At 42.7% G+C, this 25,056-nt stretch overlaps 1 protein-coding gene and 1 long non-coding RNA gene across 4 annotated transcripts in view; one reads left to right on the forward strand and one right to left on the reverse strand.

Moving 5' to 3' along the window:
• dgkzb (diacylglycerol kinase, zeta b) overlaps window positions 1-25,056 on the forward strand; it is a 114,429-nt gene that overhangs the window by 13,799 nt on the left and 75,574 nt on the right. Inside the window, exon 1 of one of the 3 annotated variants that reach the window (XM_014123990.2) lies at window positions 2,450-2,637. The exons of 1 other annotated variant lie outside the window; for it this stretch is intronic. In XM_014123990.2, coding sequence (XP_013979465.2) covers window positions 2,597-2,637 — 41 coding nt within the window. In that variant the 5' untranslated portion in view covers window positions 2,450-2,596. Of the gene's footprint in view, window positions 1-2,449; window positions 2,638-4,938; window positions 6,586-25,056 lie in introns of those variants that run through there. One more of the 3 variants, XM_014123988.2, reaches the window with a different exon arrangement.
• LOC123724440 (uncharacterized) lies at window positions 19,144-22,306 on the reverse strand. The gene is made up of 3 exons (XR_006756992.1): window positions 22,224-22,306; window positions 21,259-21,749; window positions 19,144-19,600 (listed from the first exon to the last, which is right to left on the reverse strand). It is a non-coding gene; the product is annotated as an uncharacterized lncRNA (long non-coding RNA).

Here is a 25,056-nt window from a genome sequence, read left to right on the forward strand (position 1 = left end):
ATAAGCACAATACATATCATAACTATTGCACTTTTCTGGCCATGATGAGTTCATATTCCCGAAGTAGCAATACAACAAAATACCATGGACATCTCATTTAGTTGGAGCTATTAGATAGACAGGCCATTGTAATTTCAAGTTTTTGCTCTATGCATCTGAAAGGGAGTGCTGTTTTATAACATACAGGTGAACAGACAGTTGATCTTCTACATTGAAGTGTGTCACTACCACTGTAAGTTGGCCTTCTGTACTTAATTTTTAGAGTAGACAATGTTTCAGAATTTACGGGCAGTGCAGCATATTTAGGTTTGGGAGAAAGTAAATGCAAAACATTATTGAATTCAAATAATCTGTTTACAGGTCCACAACAATTTGCAATTGTTTTTGTGTTTCAGAAACGGTCAGATACAGCAAATGTCCCTGCAAAAAAAACCATTCTGCCAACACATCCAAAGACATTTGATCAAGTTCGCCATTGATATGTCCTTTAGATATACAATGTTGGCCTAATTCCAATACTTCCAAAGTATACAGCAGATAAGGGCGTTATTGTCACCAGAAAAGGTGAATTATGGGTGTTAATCAAGCAGAGTTGCAATGCTCGTTCACTCGCACACAGTTTTATGACAGGTCGGATTTATAACGGGAAATATGGTAAGTATGGCGTGCGCCAAATTTATAAATCTCTATTTTTGTGTGTGCACTGACTTTTCATAAATGGGGCACGCAGATATTTAATGTTAAATTTATCCAACGGTTATAAATGAGGCCCCTGGTCTCTAAAGAAATGGACAAAGTCTTGCAGTTACATTAGTTGACTAACTGTTACTCAAAAAATATGGACAAAGTCTTTCAGTTACACTAGCTGACTAGCTGTGTCTCAAGTTTTGGACAAAGTCTTTAATTTTTCAACTGTCCTGAACTTGACTCTAGAACTTGACATTCCCTGCTGGTCCTGTAGGAGTCCTATTCCCGTGTCAACCTTTAATGCACACTGCCTGCATGCTACAACCCACACACACACCGGTTGGTGGACACAGCTGTGCCGCAGAATGTTCCATCTGCCCGTTCCTGTTTGGTACAGTGCTGAGTGAGGGAAGAGGAGGGCCTTTTTCTCTACTTCATTTGGGATAGCTGTTGAAGTGTGCATATATGGAGTGGTGGTTCTGCTTGTGTGTGTGTGTGTGTGTGTGTGTGTGTGTGTGTGTGTTTTATGAAAATCTGTATTGGATTGAAAAGGATGAAAATCGAAGCTGTGCTTGGTGTCTTTTGTATATTCATCATGCCTGCACTGGAAACACATGACACTTCATAACACACCAAGCCATAGACTAGTGTAGCTTCTCTAGTTTGCCAGAATATGTCCAATTCTTATTTTGTAATTTAACGTGTTCACAGTGTACTTCCCCTTGTAGTTTTATTGTAACCAGTTGCAATAGAACAGCATTGTTAATAGCATTCAGATGTGAATAGCATCTGACCAGCATTGCATAATACCGCTCCTTGTCAATTCCATTCAGTGTTGAGATGGTGTCCTACTCGTAATATCCGATTCTGTCTGTGTGTTTTGTTGTGTGATAACTAACTCTGCTCGGCCCCATGAGCTGACCTCTGTCACTGATGTGTCATGACAGCCAGCCAGGCAGAGGAGGTTTACTGGAAGGGTTCAAATTGATAAGTGACCTTAAATGTCAAACCATAAAAACAATCCCCATCCTGCCCACGCACAGAACGGGGGAAACCGCGACCCTGTTGGGTAAGACCTGTTTTTCTTTCGACTCCCTCATCATCAAAAGAAACCGTCATCAATGTGAGAACACACATCTATCTGCTGCCATGCAATACTGTGGTGTTCTGGATTGTGGGAGCCACGAGTCTCTCCTCTATCTCTATAGCCCCGGGGCTGGAGCTGGTAGGACTGAAATAGTGCTGCTGTTCTTGTGAAAATAGCAGACTGACTGCACAGGCTGGCAAAATGACCTGTCAGGCAACCACAGCAGCATATACAGTACATGCTCATGTGATTGCTTGTTATGAACCCATGCCTGCATGGCTTATGAGGGCCTGCTGTAACATGGTATATTCATTAATCGCAGGTCCCTTGTAACAAGTGCACCCCATGACCAAAGCGAATAGCTATTAACCCAGTCACACATATACTATATATAGAAAACCACTGAGACTATACTGTAGTATAAGTTTTCATTTTTCTCTGCTTACTTTACAACGTGGTTTGACCATGTGATGTGAAATAAAGAGGCCTTTGGTCATGGTCACTAAACATCAATCCTTTCTCTCTTTTTGAAGATGTTTAGTGATTGCTGTAAGTGCCACTGCAATCACTTACACAAGACATTAGACCTATTTTGTAATACCTTAGTACTGGTTTCCAGTTTCTTAACAGGAAGAAGATGATTAGTAATATTGTCCGTAACAATGGGGAAGTTCAATCAGGATATGGAGAACAATAAAAAGGCTTTAAGGGTGGCTCGCTCTTGGTGACTTTTTTTAGTCTCTTGTAACAGACTGTGGACTCTGAGTTTAGGTTTTTGTGGTCTGCGTCAAGTGATAGGGGACTGAAAGGACATAAACACAAATGAAGAAACATCAGTGCAAAAGGATCTTGTCTTGTCGCAGGTAATGTGGGAGGCACCAACCTACTCTGATTAATTGCACAATTTATTTGACTAAACACACCAAAGTAAAATTGTACCAGTTGAATAATGGAATAATGTAGTTCTGTGCTGTATCCTATCGTTAGAACATTGGCTGCTGCCTTGTTGTTTTCTGTTGGCGCTGGTGCAGCAGAGAAAGCATATGTCCTCTGTCTGCGTGGGCTCATGTGTGGGTGTTGGTTTAAAAAAAAAAAAAAAGGGAAAAAAAGCAGATGATATGGATTTTTGTTGCCGGTAAAGTAAATCACTTCTCTACTGCATGGTTGCTCACGTATGGCCTTTTGTTTTACTGTATTGCAAATGTATGTGTTTGTATAACGTCCTATGATAGGCATTTATCCCCTGAACATTTCATTTCTATGTCTGACTGGCTTTATCGCTTTTAGCTGTGTTGACATGTCAATTCAGTCCTTAGTCTGCTTTCAAATCTAAATATTGAGGCATGATGCGTGAGTAATTGTCATCGCACACTCAGCATCTTCCTCAATGATTGAATTACACTGTATCTTCACTAGATGGAGCCCAAACCACTCCAAAATGGTTTGCCCCAAATATCTGCTATCATCATCACCCACTTGTACAATATTTGGCCTCTGCATCCCTCTGAACGTATGTTGTAACATACATACAACCTCTTACACATACCTCTGCATTACTTTTCACCTTGTGAAATACAGTAAGTTTAAACATAATACAAAAAAAATATCTATTGATTAGGCTTGATATGAACTATAACCTGGGTCATGTTTATTAAGGCATTAAACGGAGGAAAACGGACAAACCTCCCTACGTTTTCAATGAAATACGCTTTAGTTTTATTTTTCTGTTGCAAAATGTTTTGTAAACATTTTTTTACTGTGTGCCCTAATGAAAACCACCATGGCCTAAAAACTGACTAGACTGTACACCCATGCAAAGTGTTCTTCGTTTCCCCATGGCTTATGTTTGGGCGTTTCACTTATCCAAATGAGGGGGGGATGAGGGGATTACTGATTTTGGGAAATGTGTCCTTCTAAATGTAGATTTAATGATTTGTCCATAGGGGTGCTCATTTGTATAGACAGAATTTTGTACAGTAGGGGATGTAGCTATTCCCAAAACTGGTGGCTGTTCCATTGTGATTTTCAACAGAAAATGCCATAGGCATGTTTGACTGCTGTTACTTAGGCCTACTACTATTTGTTATTGTTTCGTTGAGGTTTTGATATTTGACTTCTGGATAATAGGAACTTAGATAACACATGATTTTGATTTGATACTCTGTCATCTACCATGTTCTCTGCATTCTGAAAACGCAATACACAGAATGCGTAGATGATTTTGATTTGATACTCTGTCATCTACCATGTTCTCTGCATTCTGAAAACGCAATACACAGAATGCGTAGATGATTTTGATTTGATACTCTGTGATGTGTTATCTAAGGTTACAGGTCACAGAGAAGACTGGCATCAATGATCTTGTATTTTCATCGAGGTTTAATAGCTAGGAGAAGGACTGAGTCCCTCCATAACCTGAGCAGTGCAATCACCGCAATGTGTTATCTAACAGTCCCACTACTTTGGGAAGAGAGTGAAGACATGACGTGGTGTGCTCATGTGACATACATTTTAGTGAGCAGTGAGGTATAATAAGCAATAAAACCCGAGATACAGTATACACACAATTAACTTTGTTTTGATTAATTTTGACCTTTCCTGACGTCATTGATAAAAGTATCTGCCTTGGTTACTTCAGGTAAAACCCAGTTGTGTCCGAAATGGCACCCTATTCCCTACATAAGGCTCTGGTCAAAGTAGTCCAATATGTAGGGAATCGGGTGCCATTTCAGACCCACAGTGTCCTTTTTTTCCTACTGTGTCGTCCTGTGTCCCCGGAGCTCTGCAACTCTTATCTCCATTTGAAAACATCTGCTTGGGGCATCCCTCCAGTCTGGGCCTGTGTAGCTGTCATGGCACAAACTGTAATCCTTGATATGCAACACAAACCGAAACTGGGGCACCACATCACCATCATTCCTGGAGGTATCATCATAACCCAATTTCTGTTACGCAATCATGACCCGAGTTGTACATTTTGTGGAGTGAGATGGTCGACCCATCCTGGAAACAGCCTCGGATTATTACAGTATCGCGCTGATCCGCCAGGTGCCCACTGCACCTCTTTTTTTTTTAATTGGCTGTCAAAAAATAACTTTGGCTATCCTTCAGAGCGGTGCACCGAGCTGAACTCCAGCTCATAACGGGAGCCCAGGGGAGGTGGCAGCCACGCGCATGTGGTGAAGATCTCTGCGTGGGACTCACTGCTGCGGCCGTGTGAACTCTCAGCTTCTGCTGCGGCACTCTCTATCGCTAAAAGTGGGGTGGTGTGTGTGAAAAAAAAGCGCTGGATAGATGGATGGATGGCGTGGGCATTTTTTCACCCATCTTTATGTAAAGCGTATGTGGGAGGGAAGCCGGAGCGGAGTACATTGCAAAGAGAGAGTGGGGAACTGGAAATGTGATCGAAGTGAGAGGCAGGACTTTGGTCAGGCAGTTATACATACCGCCTGGTTTTAAATAGAGGGATGGATTGATGTGTTCAAATAAAAAAAATAGGTGCTTTTGTTTAATTTCATGCCCTTGTATAGTGAAGCAATGGGACCTGCAACTTCCTTATTATCATAATAAGCAGACGTGTGGTTCTGTGGTTAAACAGGATGTGTAATAAATTAGGTTGAGCTCTTGTATGCTGTCAGCTTTCGACATGCTTTAGGCTATATTTGGATATTTGGACACATTTAGCTCATTTTCGTTCCCTTCCACACACTCAATTTAGGCATTTTTCATTAACGACCAATAGGTGGCAACGCACTCACATTAATACTCACGGCCAATGGGAGAGAAAGTAAGAGGGAGGGGAGGGACAGAGAGAGAAAGCAAGGGAGAGCTACAGAGATGAGTGGGAGATAAAAGTATGTGCAAGAGAGTGAAAGGAAGCGAGATGACACTGAAGCAAGAGAGGGAACGTATGCGAACAAGAAGCCACAGGTAGTACATGTTCTTGCTTGTTGCTTCATCTGGGTATGACACTTCCTGGATTGTTTGAAATAGTCCCATAGAAGGTGAGCCAGCCAGTGTGTGTTGTGTGGTGGTGAGAGTAGTAGTAGTGCCAGGAGAGAGAGGGAGAGCAGCCTGACCAGGAAACACGAACAGCAGAGCGGAGAGAGAGGCTTCCTCTGACGGTGGCATTGGAGGAAGAGAGTGAGGAAGCCAGTTGGGAGAGAAGACCAGACCAGCCTGTGGAGGAACAGGAGAGACATTTCAGTTCGAATGATACTGCTGCCTGCAGCTCAACAGAGCTGTGTGTGGTGAGCGACTACCACACGAGGAGTGCACACACCAAGTTTGTCTCTGTAGAGTTTCCCTCCTCTCCGCTCTTGTGTCAAACTTGACATGTGAGAAAGGAAACAGGGATACGGAAGACTAATTGTCGATTTCCTGTTTTGTTTTTTCTCTAATTTCCTCCCTTTTTTTTTTGAATGGGGGAAGGAACGGCCAGAGTGTAGTTGCTGCTTATTGCTGCTGGGAACTTTTTTGTTGTTCTTATGGCCTCTTGCTGCCTGGCCTGGGGCTGTGTGGACTCTGTGACTCCTCTGAAAGGAGAGGAGAAGCTCTGTGTGTGAGAGAGAACTGAGAAACAACCGTTTAAGAACATCGGCCATGGAGCAGCCCGAGGAGGAGCAGGAAGGAGCGGGGGCTTCCCCCGACCCTGACGAGACCCTGCAGGATGGAGACGAACCCTACACCTCTGCCTCGCCGGCCTCTTCGTCTTCCTCCTCTTCCTCCAGCCCAGTCCTGCCCTCCGCCACCGCCGCCATCCGCTGCCCCCACACCACCAAGAACTTCACACTGCGCATGTTTGGCAGGAAGTGAGTATGCATACTGTAGCCACTGGCGTACCACACACCCCCGCAGCCCCCGCAAGTTGAGGAAGGCCCGCGGGCTCTAGGGCCCCCCCCCCCCCCAAAATAAAAAAATAAATGTGTAGAATAGCAGGAACTTTCTTTGCTTTAAAAATTCAAAATTCTCTCAACCTCATTGCAAAATGTGTAGAATAGCACAAGATTAGCAAAAACTGCAACATTTCCTCTCTGCCCCATGGGAATATGTGTAGAATAGCATGAGATTAGCTATAAAACGTTACACTAGCTGCAGCAGAGTGGTTGTGGAAATGTTGTAGGAGCATTCCCACAACCACTTAGCGGAGACAGATGAGTGAAAACAACGTTGCCAAACTGCGGCAGATGGAGACGTTATGGAAATGTTGCAAAAACGTTCTGCGCTGAAGGCTACAGTCAGTGGCTTACCCACCCCTCACGCAAGGTCTGAGCAAGGGACATCCAGGGGGCCCCAGAGCCCATGGGCCACCCTGCCTTGCGTGGGCTGTGGGGATGTGTGGTACGCCAGTGTGCCTTATTTATTCTTAGGCATATGACACAATGACAGCCTGGTCCCAGATCTGTTTGTGCTGTCTTTCCAACTCCTATGGCCATTTCCAAGACTCCACAAACAGATCTGGGAGCAGGCTAACACAACGATGCTACGGTATTGGTGTGACTGTGAGAGTTAAACCACAGAATGAGAGTCATGATGGAAATTTGGGAGCTACGCTTCTCTCTGAACTTGTTCAGCGCCGCCGAAGCCTATCATTGGGCCAGATAATCACTGAGGGTCTTCAGTTGAACTAAAACAAACAGTTTTAGCATCAGACGATCAGTGCTGTTCTGCAGTCACAGGTGCTTTCCAAGTGTGTTCCCACTTGTTTCTTTCTCAGCTTCAGTTTACTGTCTTGGAGAGCTTCCTGTTTTGTTTTACTGGTGACCGTTTCATCCCCTTGAACTATCCAGTCAGGTGCGTCACTGGAGTCTTAACAGGTGCAATGTCGTGTCTTATATCACTTGGCCTCCCGAGTGGTGCAGCGGTCTAAAGCACTGTATTGCATTCCCAGGCTGTGTCAAAACCGGCCGTGATCGGGAGGTCCATATGGCAGCGCACAATTGGCCCAGCGTCGTCCGGGTTAGGGGAGGATTTGGCTGCGGGGATAGGCCGTCATTGTAAATAAGAATTTCTTATTAACTGATTTGCCTAGTTAAATAAGAACAATTAAAAAAATTATTGCCATTATAGTACTGTTTCGACGTAGGCTACTTCAACTGCAGCGGTGTATTTGATCTGTGAATGTGCCAGCACCAGCAGTGAAAACCTCCCAACTGAGTTTGGAAAAACTGAAAGTATGCATTTTAGAAATAGTTTCACATACAAACTTTGTATGCCCGAATCAACGTTCTATGTCTTGGCATTATAGTACCATTTTGTGAGTTCTCTCTATCATTGGTCATTAACTGTATGCAATGAAACCATCTCATGAGCCTTGATGTAGTCGGGTCAAATTGTCTAAAGTTAACGGGGTGTTAAGTATATTAATGGTCAAAATCAAGTTAACAAGAGGTATGCTCTTGTCTTTATTGTAAACAAGAGGGATACTAAATTTGTGGTTTAGTGTTCAGTACAACAGTTCATTTTCCTCTGTAGTGGGAAAGGCTAGTGACCCTGAGTGCCATCTACTTGGTTCAACAACTATTAATGTATTTCCTCCTCATGATACATACAGCAGTAATTGCAACATGACTTGACCTTGTGTACATTAAGCATTCATTATGCTTTCAACGACCGATCCGAGATATGCTTAAGCTGTCGTGAATTAAAAGGTAACAAGTGCACTTTCAAATTTAATCACGCCGTTACATTAATCTCACAGCGCGATCTCCCATGGCCCTCTAAATATAGCGGGTTTTAATGGATTGGCAGAGCAATTAATGAAAAACTGTAATTTTTAGGCCCAGCTGGGAGCCTCATTGCTACCAAGGGGAACTAAAGCCCCGAACAGACTGTAGGATTTTTGCCGTCTTATACCCTGATTTTGCTGTCCCAGACAAAATGTCCACATCGCATAAACGATTGTCGGACGTCTTGGCTCGTTCAGTGTGACAGGGTGTAGGTCTTCCGATTTAAGTACCACTGCGTGCGGTCTTAGGCTCCGACAAAGTTCTGTCAATGTCAGACATTTTTTGCTGTTCCTGGTGACTGACCAATAGAAACACGGCCTGAACTGATTTAATATAATTGTTTTATTTCAAGATGTACATGCTTTGCAAGAACAATGATTTCCCTAATAATCTTGTTTACATGACACATCTGAAATCAGGCTACCTGATGGGTGTTTGATAAATGCACAAAATCGTCAATCAATATAAACGTTCTACCACAGGGACCATGTTATTTTTGGGAAGCTATTTCATTCTGAGTTTGGACATATAAAGTTTGTATGTGAAACAATTTCTAAAACTCAGTCGGGAGGCTTGCGCTGCTGGTGCTGGCACATGTGCAGATGAAATACACCGCTGCAGTTGACGTAGCCTACGTCGGCTGACGTAGCTTCGCAAGCCAATCGCAGAATGTGACGACAGAACTGAAACAAATCGTACAATTTGGCCAGGTTGACATCAATATTTGTATTTTGTATCATCGCACAGTGTGACATGTAACAATGGTTACATCTCACAGTGTGACATGTAACAATCGTAAAAGACTGAATCCAACATACAGTGTGGGAAGGCCTTAAGGGGAATTCAACGTGCCAATTTCTCGTGTGCTGAGGATTTGGTTAGTCCCAATCAGAAGTAGGGCCACACAGCAGCTCTCTTACCCACTTTAAACCAGTTCAGAAATAAACCCTAAAGGGGCCAAAAAACCATCAAAAGCCCCAGGGCCTTTGCTTTTGTAAGCTGAGCACTCAAACTGGCACTACGTCCCCTTTTTCTTTGATCTGTAAGTGTAGTATTAAAAGGGGAAGACCAACAATTATTTTATAATGTACATAATCTAGTGACTAAAGGGGATAGAATGATTGTGTGAAGAGGAGGATCATTTTCAACGTGATGCTTTAACTTACTGTATGTTTATGTTTCAATGCTTGTGTTTCTCTTTCTCTGTCCAACTAGATTAGATTAGATGGCTGGGATGCTTTTTAGAGCAGGAGTGCTGATTTAGAATCAGTTTAGACTTTTAGATCATAATGAATAAAGGCTGGGCCTGGTCCTTGGGGCGGCAGGTAGCTTAGTGGTTAGAGCGTTGGACTAGTAACCGAAAGGTTGCAAGATCGAATCCCTGAGCTGACAAGGTAAAAATGTGTCGTTCTGAACAAGGCAGTTAACCCACTGTTCCTAGGCCATCATTAAAAATGTTGTTCTTATCTGACTTTCCTAGTTAAATAAAGGTAAAAAACAAAAAACTAATTCTAGATCATCACTCCTACTCTGAGATGGATTGTGAATATGGGCCTTGTTGTTGTTTAAAAATAAAATAACATGTTATTATACACACATTTTGTAGCAAAATGCTTATGTTCCTAGCTCCAACAGTGCAGTAATACCTAACAATACAAAACAAATCCCCAAAAATTATATTATTTGTTCGTCAGCATCTGTGTTGCGGGCATCCATCTTTTTTATTATTCATGAGTTATGTTACTCAAACACTTGGGTGCCGCATTTGAAGAGGAATCGTGCTATCGTAAAATGAGGAAAACCAATGGGTCAGGAACCATTTCTACTACAGTAGCCACCTCACCACTAACTCCTCAACGGAAATGCACCAAGGCTACAAGCAAAGAGGGATCACAACATGCTCAGTCATGTTCAGGGCAATGCAAACAAGACAGACAAGTCAAGTGTATAAACAGTCATTTATATTTTAGTGAAGGCTTTGCTACTGCATAGAGGATTTGATGTTCTTTTGAAAAGTCAGTAACTGACCATAAGAGCCAAACATCATTCAACTGTGTTGTTGTGGTTAATGTTACCACTCATATTTCTGCGCTCTGTGGAAGGGTTTTTCCGAGTGGACGTGTTATTGGTGACCAGAGATTTGTATTACAATTGTGCATAACCAAAACCCACTTAGCAACACTCTTATAATGTGGAGGAAAGGGCACCTGCATTCATTCAGACTTGAACAAAGTTTGCCTCACTGTTTGGGGTGTAGCTTGTGACAATGAATGTCAGACTTGTGTAAGGTATATGATGAATGCATATCTGACACTTTTTGAAAATAAAGGATAAATATCAGTATGTACAGTTGCGGCCAAATATATTGGCATCCTTGTACCTTTCTTAAATAATTGCCAATTTCATCTAAAGTAAGTTGAAATTTCAGACCTTGTTATTGGATTTTCGACATTGCAGAAGTTTCCAATTTTCATTTAGAAAATAAAGATAAATAGCATGGACAAAATTATTGCCACCCCGGAGCTAGCACTTGATTGCACAGCCTTTGGCCAAGATACACTATATAAACAAAAGTATGTGGATACCCCTTTAAATTTGTGGATTCGGCTATTTCAGCCACACCAGTTGCTGACAGGTGTATAAAATTGAGCACACAGCCATGCAATCTCCATAGACAAACATTGGCACTAGAATGACCTTACTGAAGAGCTCAGTGACTTTCAATGTAGCACTGTCATAGGCATCACTACAGCCCCGGGTTCGATCCCAGGCTGTGTCACAGCTGGCCGTGACCGGGAGACCCATGTGGTGGCAAACAATTGGCCCAGCGTTGTCCGGGTTACGGGAGGGTTTGGCCAGGATTTCCTTGTCCCATCGCGCTCTAGCGACTCCTTGGGGCGGGCCGGGCGCCTGCAAGCTGAACTTGGTCGCCAGCTGGATGGTGTTTCCTCTGACACATTGGTGCGGCTGGCTTCCGGGTTAAGCGAGCAGTGTGTCAAGAAGCAGTGCGGCTTGGCAGGGTCGTGTTTTGGAGGACGCGTGGCTCTCGACCTTCGCCTCTCCCGAGTCCGTAGGGGAGTTGCAACGATGGAACAAGACTGTAACTACCAATTTGCTATCACAAAAAAATGTATTAAAGAAATGGTTTGTCGTAATCGGTGTGGACTGGCCTACACAGAGCCCTGACCTCAACCCCATCAACCACCTTTGGGATGAATTGGAATGCCGACTGCGAGCCAGGCCTAATTGCTCAACATCAGTGCCGGACCTCACTAATGCTCTTGTGGCTGAATGGAAGCAAGTCCCCACAGCAATGTTCCAACATCTAGTGGAAAGTCTTCCCAGAAGAGTGGAGGCTGTTATAGCAGCAAAGGGGAACCAACTCCATATTAATACCCATGATTTTGGAACGAGATGTTCGATGAGCAGGTATTCACATACTTTTGGTAATGTAGTGTAACTGCCATCAATGAGCTTGCTGAACCTTTCGACTGGAAATTTGGCCCACTCTTCAGCAGCAAACTTCTCTAATCCTTCCATGCCATTTGTCTATATTTTCTAAATAGAAACGGTAAACTTTTGTTCTGCAATGTTAAATCCAATAACAATGTTTGGTGACTTAATTTAGAAGAAATACGGAATTATTTAAGAAAAGTGGAAGGGTGCCAATATATTTGGCCACAACCTCAAGGTGTTAAAAGCAATGCTATAAATTCAGGAAACCTTACAGGAACCCTTGTGATTTAGTTGTCAATGTTGTCCTTCCTTTTACCTATGCTTTATGTGAATGGCATAGTTTGTTTATCACACTCTTCAATGAGATCAAGCCATGAAGATAGGACATGAATTATCATCTCATAAATTTTGAGGAAATAAAATGATAGCTGGAAACTTCCTGGTAAATATAGTAGTGTTATGCCTTGGTCAAGTCCTTCACCTTCAAAACACAAAGGGTTCACCTGGAAAGGGTTTCTTTATATACAGTGCCTTCGGAAAGTATTCAGACCCCTTGACTTTTTCCACATTTTGTGAGGTTACAGCCTTATTCTAAAATTGATTAAATAGTTTTTTTCCTTATCAATCTACACACAATACCCCATAATGACGAAGCAAAAACAGGTTTTTAGAAATGTTTGCTAATTTATAAAAACAAAAAACTGAAATAGTACATTTACTTACTACATACAGTACCAGTCAAAAGTTGGTCACACCTACTCATTCAAGGGTTTTGGTTTATTTTTACTATTGCTACATTGTAGAATAATAGTGACGACATCAAAACTATGAAATAATGCATTAAAAATCAAATCAAATTTGATTTGTCACATACACGTGTTCAGCAGATGTTATTGCGGGTGTAGTGAAATGCTCGTTTCTAGCTCCGACAGTGCAGTAATATCTAACAAGTAATATCTAACAATTTCACAACAGTACACACAAATCTAAAGTAAAGGAATAATGTAGTAACCAAAAAAGTATTCAATATATATTTTATATTTGAGATTCTTCAAAGTAGCCACCCGTTGCCTTGATGACAGCTTTGCACACTCTTGGCAATCTCTCAACCAGCTTCACCTTGAATGCTTTTCCAACAGTGTTGAAGTAGTTCCCACATATGCTGAGCACTTGTTGGCTGCTTTTCCGTCACCCTTTACTCAAGGACATTCAGAGACTTGTCCCAAAGCCACTTGCATTGTCTTGGCTGTGTGCTTAGGGTCGTTGTCCTTGATGAGGTAACTCTGGGTGTTCTTTTCCTGTGGCGGTCCTCATGAGAGCCAGTTTCATCATAGCGCTTGATGGGTTTTTGCAACTGCACTTGAAGAAACTTAAAGTTCTTGAAATTTTCCAGATTGACTGACCTTCATGTCTTAAAGTAATGATTGACTGTCATTTCTCTTTGCTTATTTGAGCTGTTCTTGCCTTAATATGGACTTGGTCTAGAAAATAGTCAAAATAAAGAAAAACCTTGGAATTAGTAGGTGTGTCCAAACTTTTGACTGGTACTGTAAGTATTCAAACCCTTTACTCAGTACTTTGTTGAATCACCTTTGGCAGCATTTACAACCTCCAAGTCTTCTTGGGTATGATGCTTCAAGCTTGGCACACCTGTATTTGGGGAGTTTCTCCCATTCTTCTCTGCAGATCCTCTCAACCTCTGTCAGGTTGGATCAGGAGCGTTGCTGCAGAGCTTTTTTCAGGTCTCTCCAGAGATGTTCAATCAGGTTTAAGTCTATGCTCTGGCTGGGCCACTCACGGACATTCAGAGACCCGAAGCCACTCCTGCATTGTCCTGGCTGTGTGCTTAGGGTCGTTATCCTGTTGGAAGGTGAACCTTCACCCCAGTCTGAGGTCCTGAGCGCTCTGGAGCAGGTTTTCATCAAGGATCTGATCTCTCTGTACTTTGTGCCGTTCATCTTTGCCTCGATCCTGACTAGTCTGCCAGTCCCTGCCGCTGCGAAACATCCCACAGGATGATTGTTCCACCAACATGCTTCTCCATAGGGATGGTGCCAGGTTTCCTCCAGATATGATGCTTGGTATTCAGGCCAAAGAGTTCAATCTTGGTTTCATCAGACCAGAGAATCTTGTTTCTCATGGTCTGAGAGTGTTTAGGTGCCTTTTGGCAAACTCAAGGCGGGCTGTCATGTGCCTTTTACTGAAGAGTGGCCTCTGTCTGGCTACTCTACCATAAAGGCCTGATTGGTGGAGTGCTGCAGAGATGGTTGTACTTTTGGAATGTTCTCCCATCTCCACACAGGAACTCGGGAGCTCTGTTAGATTGACCATCGTGTTCTTGGTCACCTCCCTGACCCTTCTCCCCCGATTGCTCAGTTTAGCCGGGCGGCCAGCTCTAGGACGAGTCTTGGTGGTTCCAAACTTTTTCCATTTAAGAATGATGGAGGCCACTGTGTTCTTGGGGACCTTCAATGCTGCAGACATTTTTTGGTACCCTTCCCCAGATCTATGTCTTGACACAATCCTGCCTCGGTGCTCTAAGGACAATTCCTTCGACCTCATGGCTTGATTTTTGCTCTGACATGCACTGTCAACTGTGGGACCTTATATAGACAGGTGTGTGCATTTCCAAATTATGTCCAATCAATTGAATTTACCACAGGTGGACTCCAATCAAGTTGCAGAAACATCTCAAGGATGATCAATGTAAACTGGATGCACCTGAGCTCAATTTCGAGTCTCATAGCAAAGGATCTGAATACTTATGTAAGTAAGGTATTTCTGTTTTTTATCTTTAAATTTGCAAGCATTTCTAAAAACCTGTTTTCGCTTTTTCATTATAGGGTAATGTGTGTAGATTACTGAGGATTTTTTTTATTTGATCCATTTTAGAAGACAGCTGTAACGTAACAAAATGAGGGAAAAGTAATGGGGTTTCAATACTTTCCGAAGGCACTGTACTTGTGCAAGGTACTCTTGAATATCTGGTTTCTCAGTGGAATGACATCATAAAGCTGAATACAGACCCGTAAATGGTGTGTGTGTGTAGCACTTTGTGTGTGTGGGTGCGTTTACTTGCGTGTTTCCGCGCAGGCATGCATGCGCGTGTGGGATCATGTATATGCATGCGTGTAGTTAATATTTAAAAAAAATGTAAGTAGCCTTTTGTGAACTAACACTCGCACTTTGTTTCTCCCCTACTAGCATTTTCTTTGCTGATAGCCTCTTTCTTGTGGAAAAATGTACTTACCATGACTAAGATACTGTATGTAGTTGTCCTACCTACCCATCTTAAGACGAATGCACTTAACTGTAAGTCGCTCTGGATAAGATTGTCTGCTAAATTACTAAAATGTCAAGTAAAATGTGTGGGTGCATTTTACTTGTGTGTGTGTTTGTATGCGTTTTACTGGTGTGTTAATATCTTGTTCAGGAATTACAATCTGTGCACAGATCATTTGCTTTTATTTTAGTGTGATACAAATGCGGTGATAGAAACACAGATGGAAGGCAGACTGTGGCTGCCTCTGTAGCAGTTCTCTGCTCATCAACAACTGTCATGTCCAGTCAGTCACACCAAACAACCACACACATTTAACCAGTCCCCCCTGACTGATGAATCATCATTGTGTGTGTGTGTTATGAGCCAGTCAGTTGTGTCTGTTTGTTCAATGTTATGAGAAAGTTCTATTTTCCCTCTATTTGAATTTGTATGACATTGGAATAAAACTGAATTGTCCTTGGGTGCTGGTGACCCACAGACGACACTTGTCAGGCCATGTATAGTTGGACTCTCTTGGCCTTTCCGTCACAACTAATGTAAGGGTGAATTAGCTCTTAGTTCTTGAAAACAGGGGCCCCCCCTGTTAAATCCAGGTTGTCCCTCCCTGTTTCAGTCCATTTTCTTCTGTTTGGTGCCAAATGAACACCACCCAGAACACCTGACATCCATTGTACCACAGCTCCGCCCCATTGAAACCAAAATACACAAATAACCTTCTCTACCGGTGGGTCGCTGGTTCCCTGTTGAAGGTGAGGTGGCACTTGTAGGGTGGGTTTAATGTCTGCGAGCAGTTAGCCACTGAGCTTGGCGTAATCTGATAATGCCATCCAGACCAGCGCTCTCTCTTTTTCTCTCCATTTTTGCCACCTGGGCTCCTGTGTAACAGCACGGCCACTAGGTGTGTGTTTGTGTGTGTGAGAGAAAGTGACAGAGCACGGCCACTAGGTGTGTGTGTGTGTGTGTGTGTGTGTGTGTGTGTACGGCCAGCTGGTCATTTTCTCTCCCATGCTGCTTCAGCACATGCGCTGCCAGCATCTCTGATGATGAGGCACAGGATAGAGTAACTGTGGTGACATGGAGAGATGTGAACTCTTACTGGTTTTCGATAATGAGCTGAGGCTGAAGCAAAATGTTCTCTTTTTAAATTGGTTGTTGCAATTAAAATACATTTACATTTTGACTCCCAATCCATTTTGATGCATCTGTCTAATGGGGCTTGACTAAAAAGACCGTCCCTATCCCAGCTTAACTGGGATCCCTTGGGCCAGACTAGGGATTCATATTTTCTTGAAAATCGACCCAAGTTTCAAGACCGGGGAATACTTCATATTTATCTTGAGAGTCGCTGGAAATACCGCAAAAATCGGAAGTGCCCATTTTAAAGCGTTTAAAACCAAGATATGGTCAAGATGCCAGGGTTCTCCCCAAATAAGAGCAGTGCTGCGCCACCTTGTCGGCTTGGCTGCACCGCCTTGTAAAGGTTTCAGAGCAAATTAAACTGATATGTACTAATGATAGTTACTCTCTTTGATGACCAGCGCATCTCGGCAAAGAGATGAGGACTCACAGAGCGCACTCCGAGTATAGAGTTGTCAAAACATTCTTACTTTGTAATGGCAGTCAAACAAAAGTGAAATGACCAAAGTTCCTAAACTTGCTAGATAACCTCCTTCAACGAATGACATATCTCCTATATTTGGCAAGATCGAGTTGATGATTATACAGATAGCAGATCAGCTCATGAACAACGGGGAGATGAAGAGTAGAAATAGTTAAAATATCAAGGTATTTTAACGGGGACCAACTCAACTTTAGAAAATATCCATATCTACTCTCATACCATTTGTTGAACACACATTCTCTACCGAAGCTCTCATATTGGCAGTAAGTACGAGAGGGTACGAGGGGAACATGTTAGAACGGTATTTTGACATGGAGGTGAAAGAGACGTTCTTTGGTAATGCAACCTATGGATTACAGAATAAAAGTTAGGAATTTTCATGTGAGACAGGAGTCAGGATTTTGGATTTCAGTGGGATTGGGACTGGATAGGAAAATAGCCTAGGCTCTACAACAGTAGAATATTTAATTTTCCCTCATGCCTCTCTGAATTGTTAAGATACTTCATGTCTGTGACAGTGATGCCTATGTAGTGAATTGTGTATAGACCTATCAAATTTGTGACTGTCTGAAGATTCACAATTACAGCTCAAAGAGGGATACATTCTTTTATAGGCTAGAGGCCTACTGTAGGGGTTTCTTGTAGGGTTTACTAATTGCATTCAAGTCAGGTGCGCAGTCCGGCAGTGTGAATTATGCGCATGCTTTGAATTTATGACCTTTTGTGAAGTAAATACGCTAGGCTAAAGGCTTCCATGTGACAACCTGTTTGGATAATGTGCTATTTCATTTTTTGCTAATCTAATGCTGCACATGTTGCGTAGGGCATTAGTGCCGACATTGGGGGAAAATGTTGTCATTTTATCTTTTGGGGAAATGTGAAGAGTGATCCCAATTACTCCTATGGCCAGACAAACCGTTATGGATGAGGTCAAATGAAACCTGATTGGAGTGTGATGAGACTCGCTGCTAGCGTGCACACACACAGAGACACACAGACACGTGCATACACTGCGCGCATCACAGTGACGCAGTCAGGACCCAGGGATTACACAGACCCATTTCCTGGGCTATCTTTGTCGCCACTTTGTCCTGTTTCTATTTATACTATGGGGTCATTGTCACAGAGGAAGGCCCAGGAGTGTACTCGTGTGTTTGGGGACCAGGCCAGCACCAGCGCAGGAGGGCAGCTCTCCTGTGTCCTGCAGAGGAGATGGGAGAGGAGAGGAGCTACAGTAGGGTTAGGACACACACAAGTTAGAGGGGAAAGGGTCAGCATGGAGAAGAGATGGAAAGAGAGAGAGCGAGGAGCTAGAGAGAGCGGGAGAAGAAGACTTAGGAGGGCAGCTTTGCTGTGACCTGAATGAGGAGGAGATAGGACATTAGTGGCACCTGGGTTAGGACACACACAGTCGGAGGGGAAAGGGGCAGCAAAGAACAAATATGGAGAGAGAGAGAGCAAAGGAGCAGTCGAAAGCATAGCCAAAGAGGGGAATGAGAAGAAGACTGAAAGGAGGAGGGACAGGGAGGGAGGTGTCAAGGAGAGTCATGAATTCATTTGGGTCTACAAATTGAAAAGAGGAGGTAGAGTATAGCTCACATAGCTTTTAAGACATCTTCCCAGAAACATGTTCAGGTGTTTGAAACATTAATGTATCATTCTTAAGGTCCCCTAAAGGGAAATGTTTAAAATAAAGGAACATACTGACGTGTAATTTTGTAAGTGTATTTGAACAGGGAGGTACGAGATCTACTGGTACTTCTATGACCCACTAGGTGGTAGCATTGATACATCCGAACAATTTAGCTACTGTCTTGGCTAGACGTAGTATGATTTTCAGTTTTACTATGAAAACTTGACTGTGGTACAAAGAAAGGTATCTACCGGATATCATACATATAATCTATGCATTTGGCCAATATTTGATATTTGGGCACATTTGTTGTAAAGGGGAAACTACACCTGCTGATTTGGCCTCGTTTTTTGGCTTTGCCTGACAAGAAGTGCTGGCGGGCATAACAGAAGCAAAACGTGAGTTGGGTTGTGGTTTGATGTGGGTGTTACTTATCTGTCAGAAGCTTTCCCACAGCTTTTTCCTGCTACTCAATCACAACAAACAAATCTCCTGCATGTTGAGTTCAATAACTACAGGCAGATGTATAGTGAGATGCCGGAGGAAGCGTTGAATAGGTCAATAGCCTATGAGAAGAATGCAATTGCTGAATTTATTTACACAGTACCAGTCAAAAGTTTGGACACACCTGCTCATTCAAGGGTTTTCTTTATTTTTTACTATTTTCTACATTATAGAATAATAGTGAAGACTTAAACTATGAAATAACACATATGAAATCATGTAGTAACCAAAAAAGTGTTAAACAAATCAAAATATATTTATATTTGAGATTCTTCAAAGTAGCCACCCAATACCTTGATGACAGCTTTGCACGCTCTTGGCATTCTCTCAACCAGCTTCATGAGGAATGCTTTTCCAACAGTCTTGAAGTAGTTCCCACATAAACTGAGCACTTTCTGGCTGCTTTTCCTTCAGTCTGCAGTCCAAATCATCCCACACCATCTCAATTCCTGTCCTGTGGCGGTCCTCATGAGAGCCAGTTTCATCATAGCGCTTGATGGTTTTTGCGACTGCACTTGAAGAAACTTTGACATTTTCCAGATTGACTGACCTTCATGTCTTAAAGCAGGGGTGGGCAATTCCAGTCCTCGAGGGCCTGATTCTACAATGTAGAAAATAGTAAAAAATTAAGAAAAACCCTGGAATGAGTAGGTGTGTCCAAATGTGTGACTGGTACTGTATATTCTAAACTAAGTGTTTTAAAATGTAGTAACCTGTCCATGTAGACAACCCTTTACATCGTTCCATAGAAGCAGTGTTCTGCTAATATAACAATGTGCACCTTTTATCTTTCATTGTCATTCCTAGCTGATACAGACACTGTGCTTATCAGAATTTTGTCTGGTGGTAATGGGGCTATCTTGGGAAACGTCTGTGGTCATACCTTCCTGTGTGGCTTCCCGTATACAACAGGAATTCCCTGATCCTGTTTCAGAATACACAGGGTTTCTCACTCCCCCATATCGGCTATTACCAGTCAATTCAATAATGAAATGAGACAATACAAGTAAAAGTTGTCTAGTAAAAATGTTATGCCATGTGCTAGGTCACTCTCTCTTAAGAGACATCATTATCACTCCTGTCTGTTGGTCAGGACTCCCATCACATCATCTTGCATGTCTCCAAGGGGCCGATTCCGACCTGAGTTAAGCGTGCGTAAATGGAACGTAATTCCCTTTTCATGCACTTCTCTATGTGTATTCTGACCTTGAACTTAAGCACGAGAATAGCATGCTATTCACCCGCTATTTGTTCGGGGTGGAGATCTAAGGATTATAGTGTGGTGGAGGTGTGACTTAATTCCCTCATAATTTGACGCAAGGAAACCATGAATAAGGTCCAGCGAACCTGTCGGTACCAAATCGAAAAAGCCTTATTTCCAATAGAAATTAAAGCGTTTTCCATGCACTGTAATTTATTAATTGATAGGAGCTAGGTTAATGAGTAACCCGTTTAGAGAAGGGTATTGTAATTACACAGCAATTGTTTTAGATTCTTTTTTTCTTTATGATCCCTGGAGACAAATGTGAAACCAGTCACATGGAAACTGAAAATCATATCAACATGACATGTATTGCGGCCCCTTTTCCACAGTGAAGTAGGCTATAAATAGCTGTGCCGTTTTTCCGAATCTCATAATTTGCATTGAGGAAATTTGGAGACCCAAGCTATAGGCTTCTATAGGGCTGAACTAACCGAGTTGATGTATGAGTTTTAGAATGCTTGAATTATATGCCCAGGTTTTTCTCCATTTTATTTTACAATTTGGATCATTAAAACAAAACGTTCATTAATATAATATTTTTTAAGACATTATTTCATGTTTGTGACCACAGCAGAATTGTTCACATTCGAAATGGAGTCCATAAACAAAGAGCCGCGGCGGTTTCATAAAAAGGCTGACCAGCCGCTACTTGTTAGCTGCTATTGGGAGCCACCGTCAGTAATACCCACATACATTTCTAACTGTCACTTTAGTGTTAGTATTCTTCTATTTGCATCATTCCATTCTGTTTACCTTTCTTGCCTCTGTCACGTCCGTGAAGTTGTTTCTGGCTAATGTTAGTGGATCATATTAGGCTAACGTTATGCAATTGAATGAAAACTCCACGAGATATGATGTTGGCCAGCAAGTGGGAGGGTTTTCAGGAGTTGAATTTTAAGTATTATGTGCGCACAAGGGAACCACGCCTGCAAAGCCCTTTACACACCTGCATAAGGTAAGTCTGAATACCAACTACTGAAAAGTGCGTAGCAAACCTGTGCGTAGGATGGACATGGCAGCGTAGATCAGCTCCTGGCCCTTCATCAAAGATACTACTGGTTGGTCACACACAAACACACACACCGGGCACTGATTACATTATCAATGGTGGTTATGATTAGCATGGTGGAACCAACCGGATCACTGTGTTCACCTTTCTATTTCACTTCATGTATCATGATATGTGAAGTGAAAGTGAAATAGAATGTTAAACACAGTGATCAGACTGTTGCCACCAGGCTAGGTTATGAAGGGATATTGGGACAGAACTTGAAACTGTTTTTGACCTTTGACCAGGTCAGATGTCACCAACCTGATTCAATTGTCTTCCCAGGCCATCTCTGCGTGATGCTGAGGGTCCCCTTGCTTGTCTTCTCTATGTTGCATGTTCAGCTGCAAACTGGACATCTCTCGAATAACTGCAGCAGGCAATCCTCATAAACGAATGTACTTCCTCATCTTATGAGGTGGTGTTGACTGGGAGGGCCTGTGACAAGTTGATACAGTAGACAGCCAAGTGGTAAATTGCATTTTGTTATAAAGAAAGGACAAAGCTTTTTGATAATGCACTTCACAACCAAAATGACAATACACAGTAAACTTGTATGAGTTACGACCTAACTAAGTTGTAATGAGGTAGCTAGCTAGCTAGTTATCTAGCTAGCTAGCTAGTTATCTAGCTAGCGAACTACGCTGATGTTAGCAAAAACGTAAGCTAGCCTGCCTCACTACCTAATGTTAGCTACCCTGCCTCGCTTTATCAAAGGATAACTACCTCCCACTGGGCACACACTGGTTGAATCAATGTTGTTTCCACTTGATTTCAATGAAATTACATTGAACCAACATGGAATAGATGTTGAATTGACATTTGTGCCCAGTGGGCTACATAACCAGCAATAATGTTAACAAAGTTATACCAGAGAAGCTATTATTTTCAAGTATCTCTGGTTATACTCACCACCACTGGTCCTTGCACACCAGACTAGCGTTACTGGTGCAGACTTGGGGACCGATGCAACCGCCTATTTACAGTAGGGTACTTCAGCATGGCATGCAAACAATAGCTGGCTGTACATCCTGCTGGAAGCATGCATTGTTGAACCAGTTCTTCCAAAAAAGTCCTACAGGATCTGCAGAATATATATCCTGTAGGAATAGGAAGTCCTATGAATCCTGCAGGTAGTCGTTCAGGAAAACAACCCTTTCCTGTAGGATAACCTGCAGGATCCCTTTCTTATCCTTCAGAGAGAATTAACTGTAGAACAATCCACATTCTTTCAAATGAATGGTCAGAAAGCACAACATTGCATTGGTAATTTTATTATTTCAATGCAGCAACAGCGGACGTGTTTGATTGTCCATTTCACCAGCACTGCATAAAAGATGATTCCTAGGAGGAAGAAAATATGAGCTTTTGAATAAATATGGTAAAGGCATATTTTGTAACAAGAGTGAGACATCACATGAACAGCTTACAGTATGTGTGAAGGAGGGAAACAGATTTCTGCAATGGTAAACTTGGGGATAGTTGGTTTTAAAATGGCTGTAATACCAACAACATCTGTGATTTGCATGTGTGTTAGGCTCCGTTTTAAAGGGAGAAATGAGAGGCTGAAACTGTGTGGTGTTACCTGCACCTGCATGGCTGTCCAGTGTGCCTTCTGTGGTAGTCAGTCTCACTATTGTTTATAGGCTCGTCTTAACTGGAGAGGAGAGAGATGAGGGGCAGAGTTCAGAATATAACTGCAGAACATCTGTGTGTGTGTTACATGAAAAACAGCTATAAAGTAGTGCAAATTATATACTGTAGTAGTAATGGAAAATCAAATCTATCCATCAGTTTTAAAACACTTTGAAAAAATAGCCTAACTTGTGACAAAAAGACATAGCAAGAGTGATATCAGACCTCATATGTCACTTTCCATGGAAAAACAAGTTTTAAATTAGCAGGGCTGGTAGGGTCCTTTTGAAGATACTGTAGCTTGGAGTAAGATTTCCTATCATGAATGTATATGTTCCACCCCTAGCCGGAGGGTTCAGGAAAATATTTATTTTCACATGGCTTAGGCCCATGACCAGGGTGGTATGTATATATATATATATATATATATATATCACAGGTCAGGTGTATTGAGGATTATTTTAAAGTTGAATAGGCAGGTTAGCTGACAACGTCACGAAAACTATGTGCACGTTTCAATGGGGCAGAAGTCAATGTGTTGTTGTGATTTTGGATGGCCAGATAGCTACAGTAGCAACAATGACAAGAAGCTGCCATGAGGGGAATTGTAGGTGGCTCTGTAGTGACACCTCTAGCACTGCCTTAGACTGCTAGCACTGCCTTAGACTGCTGCACCACTCGGGAGGCCCGGCAAGGGTCATTTCAATATAGCCTAATCTCATTTTATGATTTAGCCTGTATTCAACACTCTCCATAAATGTTTACAAAATGCATAGCTCTCATTGAACTTTGTACATTTGTTATCAGATACAAGTTGGCGTATCAGATCTAAAATACTCTAATTACACCAGAAAAATTGGTAAGAAGTGTGTCTTCTTGCTGAGATAAGCACACTAATTAGTATATACACTGCTCAAAAAAATAAAGGGAACACTAAAATAACACATCCTAGATCTGAATGAATGAAATGATCTTATTAAATACTTTTTTCTTTACATAGTTGAATGTGCTGACAACAAAATCACACAAAAATAATCAATGGAAATCCAATTTATCAACCCATGGAGGTCTGGATTTGGAGTCACACTCAAAATTAAAGTGGAAAACCACACTACAGGCTGATCCAACTTTGATGTAATGTCCTTAATTAAAACAAGTCAAAATGAGGCTCAGTAGTGTGTGTGGCCTCCACGTGCCTGTATGACCTCCCTACAACGCCTGGGCATGCTCCTGATGAGGTGGCGGATGGTCTCCTGAGGGATCTCCTCCCAGACCTGGACTAAAGCATCCGTCAACTCCTGAACAGTCTGTGGTGCAATGTGGCGTTGGTGGATGGAGCAAGACATGATGTCCCAGATGTGCTCAATTGGATTCAGGTCTGGGGAACGGGCGGGCCAGTTCATAGCATCAATGCCTTCCTCTTGCAGGAACTGCTGACACACTCCAGCCACATGAGGTCTAGCATTGTCTTGCATTAGGAGGAACCCAGGGCCAACTGCACCAGCATATGGTCTCACAAGGGGTCTGAGGATCTCATCTCGGTACCTAATGGCAGTCAGGCTACCTCTGGCGAGCACATGGAGGGCTGTGCGGCCCCCCAAAGAAATGCCACCCCACACCATGACTGACCCACCGCCAAACCGGTCATGCTGGAGGATGTTGCAGGCAGCAGAACGTTCTCCACGGCATCTCCAGACTCTGTCACGTCTGTCACATGTGCTCAGTGTGAACCTGCTTTCATCTGTGAAGAGCACAGGGCGCCAGTGGCGAATTTGCCAATCTTGGTGTTCTCTGGCAAATGCCAAACGTCCTGCACGGTGTTGGGCTGTAAGCACAACCCCCACCTGTGGACGTCGGGTCCTCATACCACCCTCATGGAGTCTGTTTCTGACCGTTTGAGCAGACACATGCACATTTGTGGCCTGCTGGAGGTCATTTTGCAGGGCTCTGGCAGTGCTCCTCCTGCTCCTCCTTGCACAAAGGCGGAGGTAGTGGTCCTGCTGCTGGGTTGTTGCCCTCCTATGGCCTCCTCCACGTCTCCTGATGTACTGGCCTGTCTCCTGGTAGCGCCTCCATGCTCTGGACACTACGCTGACAGACACAGCAAACC

This window comes from Salmo salar, chromosome ssa10 (assembly GCF_905237065.1).
Source record: "Salmo salar chromosome ssa10, Ssal_v3.1, whole genome shotgun sequence".
Lineage (NCBI taxonomy): Eukaryota > Metazoa > Chordata > Actinopteri > Salmoniformes > Salmonidae > Salmo > Salmo salar.